This window comes from Etheostoma cragini, chromosome 19 (genome assembly GCF_013103735.1).
Source record: "Etheostoma cragini isolate CJK2018 chromosome 19, CSU_Ecrag_1.0, whole genome shotgun sequence".
NCBI lineage: Eukaryota > Metazoa > Chordata > Actinopteri > Perciformes > Percidae > Etheostoma > Etheostoma cragini.
In genome coordinates this window covers 11429768-11447077 of record NC_048425.1, presented here as the reverse complement: position 1 = coordinate 11447077, position 17310 = coordinate 11429768, and the positions used below count along the sequence as shown (strand labels likewise).

At 43.2% G+C, this 17310-nt stretch overlaps 1 protein-coding gene across 1 annotated transcript in view; it reads right to left on the bottom strand.

Moving 5' to 3' along the window:
- Positions 1-17310, bottom strand: part of efnb3b (ephrin-B3b) — a 72252-nt gene that overhangs the window by 19826 nt on the left and 35116 nt on the right. Inside the window, exon 2 of the mRNA XM_034856549.1 lies at positions 14113-14402. Within this exon, the coding sequence (XP_034712440.1) occupies positions 14113-14402 (290 nt within the window). The remainder of the gene's footprint in view (positions 1-14112; positions 14403-17310) is intronic.

The following is a 17310-nucleotide window of genomic DNA, read 5'->3' as shown; positions in this document are numbered from 1 at the left end:
CACACACACACACACACACACACACACACACACACACACACACACAAACATGAGCCAGCCAGCCGAAATAATACATCTTGACATCTGTGCCTGCGTACTGCTCTAGGGAAAGATTGGAGAGAGAAGGTGGAAAGAAGAAGGGTGAGATATGAAGGGAAAGATGATGGGCAGCAGAAAGCATAGGGCAATTATATACCGTTTGTGTGTGTGTGTGTGTGCATATATACTGAATATATGTGTCAGTGTACAATTCTATAAGTGTGCAACACTGAGAGGCAGAGAGTGATGACAGTTGTGTTTGTTTAGCTCCTCTGTGATTAAAGCAGCCTGCTAGAAGCGGTGTTCTTAGCTGTATGGTACTCTGTTTTTTTATCATCTGTGTGTGTGTGTGTGTGTGTGTGTGTGTGTGTGTGTGTGCACATGCATGCTCATGCTTGTCTCTGCTTTTCAGAACTGTAGGTGTATTTGCACTCTGCATATGTCTTTAGTTTTGAAGGGTGTTTACGTGTGTGTCTTAAATCCTATTTGCACGTTGATGCATGTGAGCGCATGTGTTGCTGTCTGTCTGCGCCTCCTCCTCAAAATGTGTGTTTTAAAGTCTAATCTCCTGATCTCGTTTGCTTAAGTGAAATCATCCATGGTTGTCTTGTGCATGCGGGACTGGAAAAACTTGTGTGCGGCTGTGTGTGTTTGTGTGTGTGTGTGTGTGTGTGTGTGTGTGTGTGCTCATTAAGACTAGGTTTCTCTCATTGCTGTCCTGAGGTTAGTTTGCATTCTTTTCTGTTTGGTGTAGACTTTACTTCATCTGACAGCTGAAACATTTCTGTCTGTCTCTGTCTGTCACCTCAGTTTTCAAGTTCAACAGGCTTTATTAACCTGATAAGATCGTTCTCACACCGCCAAAGCAAAGTACACAACACAGAGTCTGTCAAGGTAGATAAAAAAACAAACGTGTAACTGAAACCCCTGTTGCAACTATAACTGAAAATTATACTGAAGTTCTAACAACACAATCAATTCAATGAGGGACTGAGCATTAAAACATCAGGTTACAGGTTTAATTCATGTTTCCAATCAAAGTCTCCATAAAAAGACAAAAACACCTGCTACATGCATTAATGACAACATTATGCTTCTTTAATGTGCTTTTATTTTGCAAAAAAAACACTCACTGTCTTGCCCGAGGGTACATCAACAGTGGATGCTTTAATCTATTTCTGCACAATCTCAATCAAACGCAGTTTCGTTTGTCATATGTATTAAAAAGCACTTGACCAGAGCGTGTTATTTTAGTATTCACCTAATATTCTCTCCCAGGATGTTTTGATGGTTAAACATAAATCTGGAAACTGGACCTGGGTTAGTATGGAGGAGGGGGGGGGGGGGGGGGGGGGGGGGGGGGGGGACTCTACGCCTGGGCAAGGATTAGGGTAATCTGGAAACCTATTGCAAAATCTTTATATTCTGATTTCATCTTATACCTCTTTTGCATGTGAAATTTGCAATAGGACAGTAATGGGAATGCATGCATCTCGCTTTTCGTGCTGTCACCGAGTTACAGCGGGGAACCGAAAGAGGAGAGAGAACCAAATGAGTGTGCCGTGCAGAGAGAAGGAGAGAGCGGGAGACAGAGTGACAGACATGCAGAATGACAAAAAGAACAGAGACGAAGACAGAGATGCAGAGGAGAGGCACAGAGTTTGAGTGAAACTTTTAACAGGGTCAAGTATGAGGTTCTATACTATTCATTATTTAAACATGCCATTCACACACCCAGCTCCCGTAGGATCACAAGCCCACTACTCTTGCCTCCAAGGAGCACTTCTAGCAGTTCTGTTAAAGGCCTAGTTCAAAATAAGAAATAAAGCTGCCAAAACATGGCAGATGGGAGACATTTTCCACTCACAAACTGACTGTCAAAATCTCACATAACAAGAACTGATTTGGAGCTGCTTGGATTGATATAAGTGTGATGTACTCTCGACAGTCGGGGAGCAAAAAGAGTGCACTTCAACGTCAATGTCTTCAATGAGGGGTACTTAACTAAAAATATCAGTTCCACAGAAGTACTCAGTGACAGAAAAAAGGTAGCACAAATCCCAGCAAATAGGCAGAATCATGTTAGCATCTCATATAACGCACCAGCCCTAAATAAACCATGACTAATTTGTCACTCTGTGTCATATTTGTGGGCTGTGCAACCTTTTTCTTCCCGAGTGCTGCCGCCAAAACTTCTTCGATTACTTTATCAGTAATCCGTTTAAAACAGCATGCTCCAAGTGCTGTAAATCTGTCCCGCTGCTCTAATCTTCCCTTCATCATAAATTTCCTAATCACACTCCAAAAATAACAAACCTGAAATGACTAACTCTCTTCTTTCTGTACAAGATCTGAGCCAAACACAAAGCTATCAGAGGTTTATGGCGTGCACATGAATCACTAAAGACTAACAAACTACCCCCTTTCACCTTGTTATATTGTAAAAGAAAAGAAAAAAAATGGAATTTATTCTTAATTAAAGCTTCAAATAATTTGAAATGGACCTGCAATAATGTAACAGTGCTTTCTTGGCAAGGTCAAGCTTGTAAAAACAGTTCTTAAATCTTCGAAGGGACAAAACAGGATAAATAAAGGTTAAACCAATAAAACAGCCTTCTCCATTAAACCTTGTCTTTCCTCCAGCCGGCCGGCTTCCAGAGGCAACGACAGCAGAGCGGTTGCTACAGATGAGGTAAGACGCTATTTGCCACAACAGGGCCCTCTTCTCTCTCGCAGCGCCACCAAGAGAGCAACTGAGCAGGGCTGGAGGTGTCAATGAATTAGTTCACTGTTTTCACTCATTACACCCAACTGACTGCCTCACTTTTTCTGTCTTTATTTACACCCTTTTCTTCATCTACGACTTCTCTGGCACCACACACATACACCCAACAAAGAACCCGCTTATAATGAGGGTATAGCGGTGTCTGAGTGTGTGTTATTCTTTGTGTGTGTGTGTGTTTGTATGTGTGTGTGTGTATGTGTGTGTGTGTGTAGGGAGGGGGATTATGGCAGTTCCAAAGCTGTGAATAGGGGCCAGGCTGGGCCTTGGCCCCGGCTGAATTAATTACTCTAATTAGCTTCTTAATTGCATATATTAAACCAGTGGTTAGCAGGGCTGGAGCCGTGGTTAGGGCCTGGATCTAAAGCTGGAGCCGGGGGTGGGTACAGGCGGACAAAAGGGTAACACACACGCAGAAGTGGCAAACCAGCTCCACCTCCCCCCACCTACTTGATGTAGTCTGAAGTGGAGGAACGAGACCAAGCTCTCCCGTCCATGATGAGGGTATTCAATTATCCAACCCTCCACCCTCTTCATCAATATATAATAAGCGTACATAGCAGCGGCAGATGTGTGGTACTAATATGGAAGATAAGCCCCCCCCAGAGAGAACAGTAAGGATTATTATAATACCCACAGGGACTACTTGAAGCAGTCTTCATCTGAAACTCTTTACTGTATCACTTACTCAGCGCTTCGCTCCCTGTGACATTCAAGATGTTGAACCCTGCCGCTGATTTGTGACCATCGAGCCTCGCCCAGTCTGGCCCCGCGCAGCCTTACAGGGACCATTACAACATCAGAACCATTAGTTCCACCGCTCCTTCCACTTCGTAGCTTTTTTGGCTCATACATTTTGTGCATTCTAAACGGTTACCAAAACCATTGGCTCTCCAGAGCGGACAACATGCATCAAATTAAGCTTTTTTTTGGGGCTTGAGTTGACCCTAGAGTAAAACTGAGCCAGACTGAGAAAAAAAGAGATCCTCTAGCCAATATAAGAGATGTGTGTGTGTGTGTGTGTATGTGTGTGTGTGTGTGTGTGTGTGTGTGTGTGTGTGTGTGTGTGTGTGTGTGGAGGGCAAGGATTTGGGCTCTGTCAGCAAGAGGCGGGGGAGAAAAATTGCAGAAAATGCCTTGTTGTATTTGTGAAATGCACCCAAAATATATCCCAACAATGACGATTAGTGGAGAACAAGTAAACAGCCAGTCCGCTAATGAATCTCTCTTCAATAAACAAGAGGAGTACACGTGCACACATGCACACAAGCAATGCGCGTGCACGAGCGCAGAGTAATAATGATGTTCTTTGTGCAGTTTTTTGGGGTAATTAAGACTGCTTAAACAGTGGTTGAAAGGGATTTGCAGCTGATTGTTTGTCCTTGTGTCTTTGAGCCGTGGGCCATCTTACTCCACTGAGTGTCAACACTGTCTTCTTCTACTGTCTCCTCACAGCACATATAAATCCTCTTTCAGCCCGTCCACAGACAACCCTTCCTCTGCTTCCCTCTCTTCTTCTGCATGTTCAAATCATTCCAGCTCGTCTGTTTCCCTGTAATTTACTCTCCCTCTCTCTCTTACTTTTCCTCCTCCTCTTCCTCTCCCATGTTCTTCTACTGAGCAGCAGCCGGCTCCAATCCAACCCTAAGAACACCATAATCTCCCTCACTCATGGCAAAGATCACGCCTGTTACTTAAAAAGCACCAGCCCTGTGCGTGTGATTGCGTTCTCTTGAGTTCATCATTGTGGAAAATACACTAATTTGTTTTCTTTCTGAAAGTTAGAGGAGAAGAATGGTATCAATGCTGTGTCTGGGAGTCAGGATGCTAGCTGTTTGCCCCTGATTCCTTATGCTAAGCTAAGCTAAACACAACCTTCTCATCTCACTTTTGAAAAGAAAGAAAGTTCAGATCCATCGTACACATCAGACAGCTGACATTGCTCTTTATTTCTTTGGACATAGCCAGGCTCACTATGCCCTTACTCCAGCCATTTGTTTATTCCACTCATATTATTTCTCAAAATGTCTCCATTCTATTAAATGAAAAGGGGAGGACAGATGGTGTATTGAAAAATGTTAGCACACAAAGTTTGTCAGTGTGTGTAAGCAAACACACACTAACACACACACACCAACACGCACACACACACACACACACTCACACACACACACACACACACACACACACACACACACACACACACACACACACACACACACACACGAAAGCGCTCTGTGTGCAGGGCTCAGCATCTGTCTGTGTGAATGTGGCTCAGGGGTCATGTTTGCCTGAACCTGGACACTAAATCAAGGCAATATTAGCAAGCTAACGCGTTCTACTGATGGCAGAGGTCAGCCTAGAGGTGTGCGTGTTTTCATACCCCCCCCCCTCCCCATGTCTGATTGCCGGGTAAAACATCCTTCTGCAAAAGGTTCACCAACAGAAGGCGGCAGCACAATGATGCCTTTGTCCGTCAAGAAAAAAGTTGTGTATCTGTTTGTGTGTGTGTGTGTGTGTGAGAAAGACAGACAGTGTAGGAAGGTTAAATGAATCAAACAATGTTAACCAGGCCCAATCCAATTAGGGAGGGATTCTTCTTGTCTGACCTTTAGCAGGAGACATATTCACACTCACACACGCAATCAGCCTACACTCCACCAACACAACTACACACACAAACTCTCACAAACTACACGCTCAGCTTTCCACACAAATATGACTCTCACGCAAGCTCACACCAATGCACCCTCTGCCCGCCTGCCCAAACACACACACACACACACAATCGTACGGACAGTAGCGTGGCTCTGATTGCTGACCTAAATCGGCCAGGCGATCTGTCACTTTCTCTTACTCACACTCAGCACACATCTTTTTTTCATCTTTTTCCTCCCCTTTCCCTTCTCCCTCTCTCCTCTTGTTTTCTTGCTCACATATCCCTCGCTCTCTCCCAGTGTCACTTTACATCAGCTCACTCCCGTGCCTCTTCTCTCCCCTATTGTTGTTACCACACGTACCTTGGCCTCGTTTGTATGCCACAACAAAGGTGTCAGCATACAGTGTGTTGCATGTTTACAGTGGTCTCGCAGTAATCTGTATTTAAGGATGTATACATATATTCTCATGCATGTGTTGAAGCTAGATATACAAGCCTGGGGCGCTTTATCATTTAAAACACTTAGTTGACACCATCCTTTCAAATATAATCGTCTTTTCTACTATCCTCTTCCTCTTATCCCATGAGAGAAGCAAAATAACTTTATCTCTATGGGGGAAATTAGTAGGATCCCTTGAACCAAACCCCTGCTGGCCTATTCAATTCCATTTTCCACTTTTGCACTTTATTTGAGGCTATTTTCACACATGAGAGTTTACTTGAGGCGGCTCGATGTGTTTAGCAGAGTGTGAAATATGTGTTGCCAGCTAGAAAAGCGGTCTCAGGCCCACCTCAAAATAGTTGTCAGGGGCTGGCTTGAAGCAAACCCGAGGCATGTCCCCTGAGAGCCACAACAGATGTGAAAGCCTTAACACACTGGAATTTTCCAAATGTCTAACACAATTTTACTTGTGCCACCAAATACAGGTATTTAATTGGGATTTCTCTGGTTTCAGGGATGCTATGTATGCACGTTATTTTTCTCCTACTATCATACTGTGAATATACCTGTATTCACCCTCTGTCTGAAAAGCCTCTGCTTCAGCACCCCCTTAGCAAAAGGTAGACAAACTACAACCATAATTAAAAATGACATACATTTATTTTAATTAATCGATTATTGACGAACCTACTGCCTTTTCATTACGATTAAATGTACAATTAAATGTAATTGGATTTTACAATTTGGTTGGAAAGAGATAAACACATAATTTGACCAGAATGAATCTGCCAATTTTGCCAAGAGCGAGGCGCGCTGCACACCTCTGACACTCAGTCATGAGTGAAGATAGTTGTGGAAACTTTCCTGGCGGGTCAACAGAACAGAAGTTAGCTTGCCTATATCACACAAAAGTGCATTTTGGGTTTCTTCATAAATCAATCCCAGGCTAAAAAAAACCTAATAGACCCGAGTAAGAAAACCCAGCAACTGTGACTGAAAGAAGTAGCAGCAGCACCACTACACCTGTCACTCCCACAGCGACCCTGCTAGCAACAGACGACAAGGCAGCTAACTTTTGATTTAATTTAAGTCAGTGATGTGTTTCATACCCTTGTATTTTGCGGCTCAGTGGTTGAGCTTGTAGTAGTCCTATTCTGTACCATTGCTGTAGCTTTGTGCCTATATCCTGTGTTACCCATGCCTAGATTTGCCTTGTCTTGGGATTTGGATTTCATTCAAACGCTTGTGGAGCGTTGGGATGGATGCAGTGTGGTGTGTGGTGGTTGACTTTGGCTGAAAATGTCATTCTCGACTCAAAATATGTTCTCGCGGCCATGCTTTCAGATGTAAGAGCTCTATGACTATTTTATTTGGGGTATTTTTGAGTTATAGCACAAAAAGGTGTCACTGTTTTAAAGGGTTTACAAAGCCTTACACATAATTTAATTCATGATGACATAAGTGGTTAATACTATATGTTTAAATGATGTATGACTACTTGCCAATGTATATGTAAGTGCATCTCTTCATCTATGACAGAAGTAAAGCCATGATGTATAGTGCTACACCAGCATTTAGAATTCAGTGGGATTATTCTGAATAAAAGAACCCCTATCCTCGCTCTAAGCCCCTCACTGTGGTCAGCTCGTTTCTACCTCCTTCGCCCTTTCTCCTCCCTCCTTCCTGCCGCTTCCTCTTCTCTCCCCTGTGTCTCTGGTTGCTTTAGAGCCTGGCAGGAGGGTCAGATCTGAGAGCTTAAACTTGATCAAATATTCAGCAGATATAGATTTCTCACAGTCCCTGGCTTCTCCACCTCTTCCACCCAGCTGCTTTCCGTCTCTCCCTCTACCCGTCCTTTCTTTGAATCACCGCTCACCGCAGTCGCAAACAAAGTTGTGTGCCGCGCACGAACACACACACATACTCTCGCACAGACAGCCACGCACGTATGCACAAGGGGAATCATAAACTAACGCAGAGTGGCGAAGAGATGCAGCTCATTTAGGCTGCAGTGCAGTGTTTCTCTCCGCTTCCTCTCCTCCATTGTCTCGTCTCTCTCCTCTATTTCACTCTCCGTTTCACTAATGTTTCCCATCTTTCTCCTTCTCTTCGTCACACTTTCTCCCCCTCTCCCCCTCTTTCTGCCTTCCTTCCCTCCCTCCCTCTCCCCCATCTGGATTCTGTGTCATTTATTTCAGCTTAACCCTGATAAATAAACCAGTGAGTACCTCTGCATTATTGAACACTTCGACATTGCTGTCTGCAAGCACTGCGCCGGCCCAGTCCTGTCCAACAATTAGACCACACACACACACACACACACACACACACACACACACACACACACACACACACACACACACACACACACACACACAAAGACAGCCCTACCCTGTCCCAAGTTGCACATCAACCAAAACTTAAAGAGCCAAACATTCTTATAAATATATACACACACTAAATGAGACAGAAGGGGAAAAGAGACAGATGGATAGACAAGAAAAATAAACAGAGAGACAGAGAAGAGGACAACAATGCCAAGAGAACAAATAAAGAGAATGAGACACCATGGTATGCAAACACACACACACGCACCAACACACCATTAACTTTCCCTCTCATAAATTGACCCAAAGACCCACACATGCCAACATGCACAAACACACAGATTTTTTTCTCTAGGTGTGTGCAGGCCTCAGTCAGCTCTTCTATTATTCATATTAGTGTGGGGTTGTTTATCTCCGCTATTGTGCAACACCAAGCACCAGGCTCTCCGCAAAGCCTAGGGGTCCCTGCTCCCTAAACACACTGCTGGGAGTCATTCATGTACACACACAATTTCCCTGAAGAAAAAACGCGAATGGGCAAACATACATTTACCTTAATTCAGGTGACACACACATACACACAATACAAATACCTTCACGTCCATCCTGCACATGCATACATGCACATGCAAGCCGTATAGCCACACACAATACATACCTCTACCTGCACACATACACTCACGCGCATACACACTGCCATCTGTCTGAGTACGCAACAACAACAACAACACTGCAGTCCCACGGCGCCTGACCTGTTCACTGTAACCAATCTTTGTATGTGTGTCTTTTGGGTGTGTGCATGTGTGTGCATGTGTGTGTGTGTGTGTGTGTGTGTGCATGTGTGTGTGTGTGTGTGTGTGAGTGAGACAGAGAGAGAGCTATTTTCAGACTTTTTGGTGTATTTACAACCACAAGCCTGCATGTATGCCAATGTGTGTGTGTGAGTGCATATATTTATGAGAAAGCCTGTGTATGGCGATGTGAGCATGCATATTTTAGTGTGAGCACCATGGGAGATTAGACTAGTGTGTGTGTGTGTCTGTGTGTGCGTGTGTGTGGGAGACAGAACGAGAGAGGACACATCACTCACATATGAGGTCATATGTATGTTGACTGTGAGCCTGCAATCATTCACTGCCGGTGTGCATGTTAGTGTGTGTTTAAACATACTGTTTGCGTGTGTGTGTGTGTGTGTGTGTGTGTGTGTGTGTGCGTGTGTGTGTGTCCCATTTCCCTGACAGCAGCAGCGGTGATTGAAAGTGGCCGTGTTGTTTCAGTGTCGCCCTGCACATGAGAAGCCGGGTCTGTGTGTTGACTGACATTCACATCCCATTCCCATCAGCCACACACACCAGGACAGACCTGTCTCTGTCTGTTGCCATCTTCTACTATCTATCTATCTATCTATCTATCTATCTATCATACCTCTTTCTTCTCCCCCCCTTTTTTCCATTTCATCCCTGCCAATACAGCTTTTAACTGTTTCTTACTCTTTCCCCACATCCTTCCCATCTCTCCTCCGCCTACCTCTTTCCAGCCTTCACTTCCATCAATCAATCTCCAAAAGGGAAAGACATTGGTTGGACTGCTTGCCAGGCCTTTTACTTGTACTGTCATGTCTTAGCCTATTTTAGAACACAATGGAAGTCAGCATCAGCACAGCTTTGGGCCATAAACTGAACATGATGGAAATTTTTTATCATTATTTATATATATATATATATATATATATATATATATATATTTATATATATATATATACACACACATATAAAGTACCAGCACAATTTAACTATAATCCACGATACCAGTTGTCATCAGGTTTTATAGGGCTTACTTCACCAGTTAAAAACAGTTGAGGTCTGTGGATTATCCAGAGTAACAAGGACATTGTGATTTGTTTTACTATCCGAAAAAGAATCTCAAAACCTGAGACAATTAAACTAAAACTATGTACGTGGCTTTCTACCACATGGTTAGAAAGGATCTTTTTTTTGTAATTTAGGTGAACTGACCCTTTAAAAATCTGCTGATCCTGGTCTAGGTTTAACAACAGCTCTTCTATCCTCCCCATATTTAGAGATGCTTTCCTCCCCCAGTTCTCATTAAGAAAACACGTCATCAAGACCGCACTCTGATTGTGAAAGTGTGTGTGTGTGTGTGTGTGTGTGTGTGTGTGTGTGTGTGTGTTCGTGTGTGTGTGCTTGCAAGGAGTGTGTTTCACAAGGCCCTGGCGCCTGCTTTCAAAAGATTCATTAAAAGCAGTGAAAGGCTTGATCTGCGGTTTGGGTTGATGTACTGAGCATGTCTGTCTGTGTGTGTGCGTGTGTGTGTGTGTGTGTGTGTGTGTGTGCGTGTGTGTGGTGGGATTTGAATAGTGAAAAGAAGGAGAGAAGAGAAACTAAAAGGGTGGCGAGACCGAGGGGGAGAGAGACAAAACTGAGGGAGAGAAACAGGGGAAGAGAGAGTGTGTGAGAGAGAAATGGGTTTACATAAACTCTGACCTGGTGTTATGAATGAAAACATCAATCAATGAGTATAACTAATCAATTTCCTCACTCTTTCTCTCCTCGCCACAGGATACAGAAGTAAAGAATTACATTTAATGGGATTCAAGTAATCTGATTGCATAACATGGGCATCTGTGATGCATTAGTAACTCCAAAACACAAAAAGGAAACTTTGGTGTGGGTTTCTTTTCTAGATTGCTTGCATGATTTTCTCTAAACACAGAGATTATCATCTCTACAAGTGATCTATTGTACCACTTGTTGATGATGTCAACACAGATTAAGATGTAGGAATGAAATCCTGTGTGCATTCACCGTGCATCACAGCGGCAAACTGATTACCCAGTGGACTTTAAGCAAGTTACTGGTAATCTGTAATGGGTTGAACTTTGAAATGAACCTCTACTGCCCTGTTTCCTCCTGCTGCTCCACCACCATCCATCGCTCCACATCCCCACGCATACAGTTTCCGTTTTTGTGTGTGTGTGTGTGTGTGCCCGCATGGTCTGCAGTGTGCAAATTAAAACACGCTATGCTATAGGTTAATTAAAACACAATTTCCCTGAGGACAACGCACATGGGCAAACATACATTTACTTTAATTCACAGACAAGCCGGTCCACAGTGTGTTCAGTATGCATGGAATCCTCCCTATTCGGGAAGGCGCTAACTGCAAACAAGCTATGGCAGATATGTGGCTCTAAATGAGCAGTAGGATTATTTATTATCTCACAGCCTCATTAGGTACACAGAAGCTCTGATGAGAGACGGAATACATCAGCACCAAATGCTCTCCATGATCAGCTACTCCCTGTCTCCTCACATGTCAGACTCCCTCCCTCTTCAAATGTGTGGACACGTGTTAGTGTGTGTGTGTGACCTTGCGTTGCAACCGTCATTGATTGGGCTGGAGCTGTCAATCGATCAGTCTGGTCTGTGTGTAGCGATAAAGGCGTTTCTATCTCTCGACACTTCAGTTGTCGTGTGGGAGTACAGAAGAGACGAGAGGTGTGCAAAATAGACAAGAGCCTTTGGCTTTGACACATTTGGCTCTTCGCTTGCATATTGCCGTGCTTGTGAAAAGGGTTTTATGAACGTTGTTTACTTTACTGCAATGTAATAAAATTCAAGTTTAAGAGAGATATTGAAAAAAGAAAAGAAAACTTGTTTACTAAGTTCTCCAGTGTGCTCGAAGAGCTGTCAGCTGTGTTACTTTGAATATCTTGCTGAAAGCAGAACAAAGCTACAGATTCTGCGTTGATAGCGCATAACCGGTATGTTGCGGATTAACCGTCAAAAGATTTAAAGCAACAGATTACAACAGAGGATCCCACGACAGTACTTACACAATCTCTGGATGATATATCAAACTAGTTATATATATATACTGTATTTGTAAATTATGGATGTCTAGTGGCAATTTCTGCACTTGTAGGAAACCACTCATGCATTTATCTCTCTAGAATTTTGAGTTGTTTAAAGTCTAAATATGGACAATACCAAAATCAACATCAAATATTTAAAACTTCAATGTAAGAAGAGACGTGGACAGTGCAACACTGCTGCAAGTCAATAAAAGTGAGAAGTTTTGTGAAATAGTATCCACTGAGTGCAAAGTGGACTTTTAAAGATACAGTATTTAATGGTAGACCAACAACATTTAATGGTATTCACAACAAGATATACAAAATTTCAATCTATGGGGACATAAATGGATTTTGAATGAAGAGATAGTTTCAGTTTCAGATAGTGTGTCAGTTATATGTGTCCTGTGTTTCTTGCCGCCATATTTGATGTGGTTGTTCACCATCTGTCACTGAATCAGCTTTCAGCAGGTATCAGGTTGCATTTTCCTGTTTTGCTATCTCCCCTCCTCGTACCTAATCTGAGAGAAATACTTGTAAGTTGATAATGATGCAGGAGAAACATGCCCATTACCTTACCTCGTTTCATAAACACACCGAGTACGAGGTAGCGGAAAAAAACCCGAGCGGCAAACAAATATAGAACACAATGAGGCATGAGGGACTTCACAGACTTCGAGAGATCTTATATTCTCTTTGTCTCTTTCCATCCCTCCATCTCGATCTATCTTTCCATCTCTGTCCCAGCTTCCGGCTCCTCCTGGATCTAGTCACTCCATCGTTTTTAGAGTTGTTATTTTTTTCTTTTTTTTGTTTCCAACCCGCACATGAAAAGAAGTGAAAAGAGCATTTGCACACCTGAGTGAATTGGGCTTGCAGGTGCGTGGGAGGAGAACTATGGGAATCAAACAGGGTCTCTCTCTCTCTCTCCCTCCCTCCCTCTCTCTCTCTCTCTCTCTCTCTCTCTCTCTCTCTCTTTCTCTCCCTATCCTGCTCACTCTCACACTCCTGGGGTGTTTTTACAGTGTTTGTTTTGGAAACTTGTGGGTGTGTATACAAGCACATTAGTGTGTGTGTGTGTTTGCGTGTATCTTTCCAATTGTGAGAATTGCTCTTGGTTTGTATTTACAACCCACAGGTTTCAGTTTAGGCGACCTTTACTTGCAGATTATTCCGTCCGATACAAACACTTGGCCTGGCGTGACGTGATGATCTCATCGGGACTTCACACAGCGTACAGTAATTCCAAACAAACCTTCTGCATAAACCAAATCAATCTGTGCTTTGCTATATGTGGTCACCGCAAGCCTGGCAGTAACGATAAACAGACCCGAGGCCAGCACAGCAGCCCGGCAGGACAAAGGCAAGGACAGCGCACACGCACACTCACACTCACACTCACACTCACACGCACACACTCTCTTAGAAACAACACTAACACAAATTTAGCCGTACTTCACTTAACAGAGAATCCCACACAAGTGGCAAAGAAGGACAAATCCAGGGACATACTGCAACAACTGAAGAGAATAGAGTATTTTTATTCTTTAGATAAAAAAGGGTGTTTTTATATCATCAAAGTGAACCTAGTCAAATGAATTAAAGTTAATCAAAGCCTACAGTTACAGCAAGGTTTGATTTGCAAAAAAAACATCCTAAAAACAACAGGTCAAATCTGGCCATTTTCCATCTCCCATGGACTGGCTCACACACAGACAATTCTCCAACCTAATTACGCTAAACACACCCACCCAATCATCACCATCATCACTGGAATAAACAAACACATTCAGGCACAATCAGAAATCAGCAATGCAATCATAACAACGCCCCCCTGCAATAAACACACACGGCCACAAACATATACACACACACACACACACACACACACACACACACACACACACACACACACACACACACACACACACACACATGTACGCACGCACACCATCCCCTAATCTCCAGTGTTCTTCTTCCTAGACTCACCGATGATGTAGTAGTCGTGCATGCTCTTGAACTCGTGGCCCCAGAGGTTGGGTGAAAACTCCTGGAACTTAATGGTGAAGCGGCGTTCGCGGGTGGGCTCGTCGCAGGTCAGCACGATGTTGGGGGGGCCGGTCACCTCGCAGCGGTCCGCCTGTTCCCGCAACGACACCAGGTAGAGCTTGTAATACTCGTACTCTGGCGTGGACCTGGCGGTGTCCAGCGGGGGGCAGATGAGGTCCAGCCGGTCCCCGATCTGAGGGTACAGAACGTAGCCCTTATCGTCCCTGAACCTGGAGGACGAGAGAAGAAAATAGAAAGAGAGAAAGGAGACAAAGAATGATTAATTAAAGTCTTGCGCTTGCTGCAATATCCACCAGTTCAGAGCCAGCTGCCCTTGCTGTTGAATGAGCAACAGATGGGTCCTTTACCTCTCTTAATTCTCCTACTTCTTTCTTATTTGCTCTCCTTCACTGGGAACGGGGGCTTTTACAGAGGAACCTGCTGTGCATTCAAGTGCACAAATCCTTCTTTTTTCAACGCCCAATTTCACGCAATCCCATTTTGACACCATAAGATGATAATCACTAGTTGACAATCCACATAGGGACAATAACCATCAATCCAAAGCCAAAGAGAATCCAGTTATTAGAAAAGCATTCATTCATGCTCCTTTGCAACCTACCACAAATACTCCAGAAATAACCTTCAGTTAAGCATATGTGTAGTGTCAGAATTTACAGAATTTTGGTCACATAGAATCTCGGAAATAGTAAATGCATTCAAAAGCACATTTCAGGCACCCACAAGTGGAGGAACGGTATTAATATAGCCATTCACATAAAAGCCTGCAGTTTCCTTGAGATTACATAGAATTCAAAACACAACAAAAAAGACTTGCAATATGTGCATGTGAAATGAAAGTGAATTATCGTAAAAAACAAAACAGCAACACCAACTTTTTTTTACTTTTTTCTTTCTGGCAGAACTATTTTTCTTTTTTTCAGCCCTTGCATTTGGGAGAGAGAACTGAAGCATGTCCATAGAGGAAGAAACAGGCAGACGTTTATCACTGCAGATCAGCAGAACAAAGCTGCCAATGCCAAACCTCAGGTACGTACAGTTAATTAGTTTGCTAATTAGCTGTTTTGATGTCTGTCATCCACGTACCTGATATAAATGATGTGCAGTCAGTTTGTTTATAGCCTAACTGACGATTTCACACCTGTTATCTGCGTGAAACCTGCAGCCTGCGGCGATGCTAATGCAACAGTTTGAATAAATTCAACAAAAAGAATGGTTTATTATTAACATCATCAGAATTTAACCGTAGCTTTCAGTGAACGGCATTGATGTAACATGGTCTTAATGTTGTTCAATGCCTTTCCTACGGTAAACACTTCAGCAGGTTTTGAGGATATATTTCACATGAGAATTTATTCTGCATATCAGTAAAAACCCAAATTGGTCCAAACCCAGTGATAGGCTGACATGAGCAGTCTGGAGGGCTGGTGGGCTCACTTCCAGAGGTCTTTCCAGAGCCGGGGAAAATGTAACACAGCGGTCCAAGGGGGCATAAACTCCATCAATGACTCAAACTCTGTCACCCCCCCTCTCAGCACAGGGCCATCTCTGACTGATAAGGCCAAATACAATGAGCTGTCAACTTAGCTCCTGAGGCCTAGGATGACTTTAACGCTCCATGAGAGCATGCATGGCTAACAGTGGAAAACAGAAGGTAGTCTATGCACACTCACAGGGGCTTTATCTCAGGTTAATATAAATGTCACTGCTGGAACAAAGGAAGAAAAGTGTAGTAAAAGACAAGAAAAAGGAGAAGGAGATTTGCTGAATTTTCTCAAACTGTTAGCATTCTCACAGAATGTTAAGTGACACTTTGATGCTTAAGTGGGAGGAAGCAAATGCCTGTAATGTTAAGAAGCCCATTTTCTGTTAGCTCTGACTCAGACGCTGCTTCTGTATCCAACAAATCCACACGAAACACTTGGGAGTCACAGCACTCAAACCTGCTTAGTTATTCTCTTTGTTCTGCTGTCAGACAACTGTTTGACCATTAAAAAATAAACATTGCAAGATCACAAAGCATGAACACAGACAATTATGTTGGGAAACCAGAGAAAGTTAGAAAGCTTAAATAAATCCTTCTAATGTCAAATAAGAAACAAATTACACTTTGATTTGTCCAAATAAACTAAATCAAGAACTATTTTCTTTCAGGCTTTCTATGAAAACTGACACAAATGCATGCTAATCAACAATTTACAACAGCAGTTGGTAATGAAAGGGGCCTTTTGCTAGTTTAATGGGTACTCCAGAAATTTAATGCTGCACTTCCATAAAGTTAAGGGACTGGCAAGAGACATGTTTTTCTACATAAGCTCCAAAAAAACTTGATCCTACATTTCCCATAATGCAACTTTATAGCACTTTGTTAGACCCTCACTGCCTGCTAAATGCCCACATCTGTAAAACCCCACTGCCCCAGATTGAGCACACACTTTCCCTTCAAAATGTTGAGGTCTCCAAGCCCAAACTGAGATACTTGATGACATCACTATGACATCAGCGGGGATATTTTCTCAGAATTCCGAAAACTCCCGCCAGAGCCACAAAAGACATAAAAACTGTTTGCACGGGCTGTGTAGCACTAACCACGAGAAGTAGATTGAACTGAAGTTTTGACATGTGTTTGGACACAGATCAACATTATCATCCATAGAGCCCCATCCGGACAACACTGTACTTGTTTTCTAAAAGCAACGTTATATGATATGAAGAATATCAGGTTATACAGGACACATTATCATAGCTTTAATAGGAAGAGGCAAATGGCTTTTTTGAGTCTCCTTTGTTGCACCTTTCTGACCACAGCCTCCCCGTCTCTACAGGCTATACACACACCTTTTAGCACTGTGATCTAGCAGCCTTAAACCCGCTGTAAATTGAGATGTGAGCTTTATCTGTTGGTGTGTTTGGCTGCCGGCGTACACCGGAGGGGAAACTGAGAAGGCAGACTGAACGGCGGAGGAGCTTTAGCTGAGGCGGGCCCAGAGGCCTGCTGGGAAGCTACTGTTCCACTTCTCATTACCCAGGTCACTCGGGGTTATCAGTGAATACTTAGACTGGAGAGGTAGGCACTCAGCTTCACTCAACACGTACACACACACATTTCACCTTCCT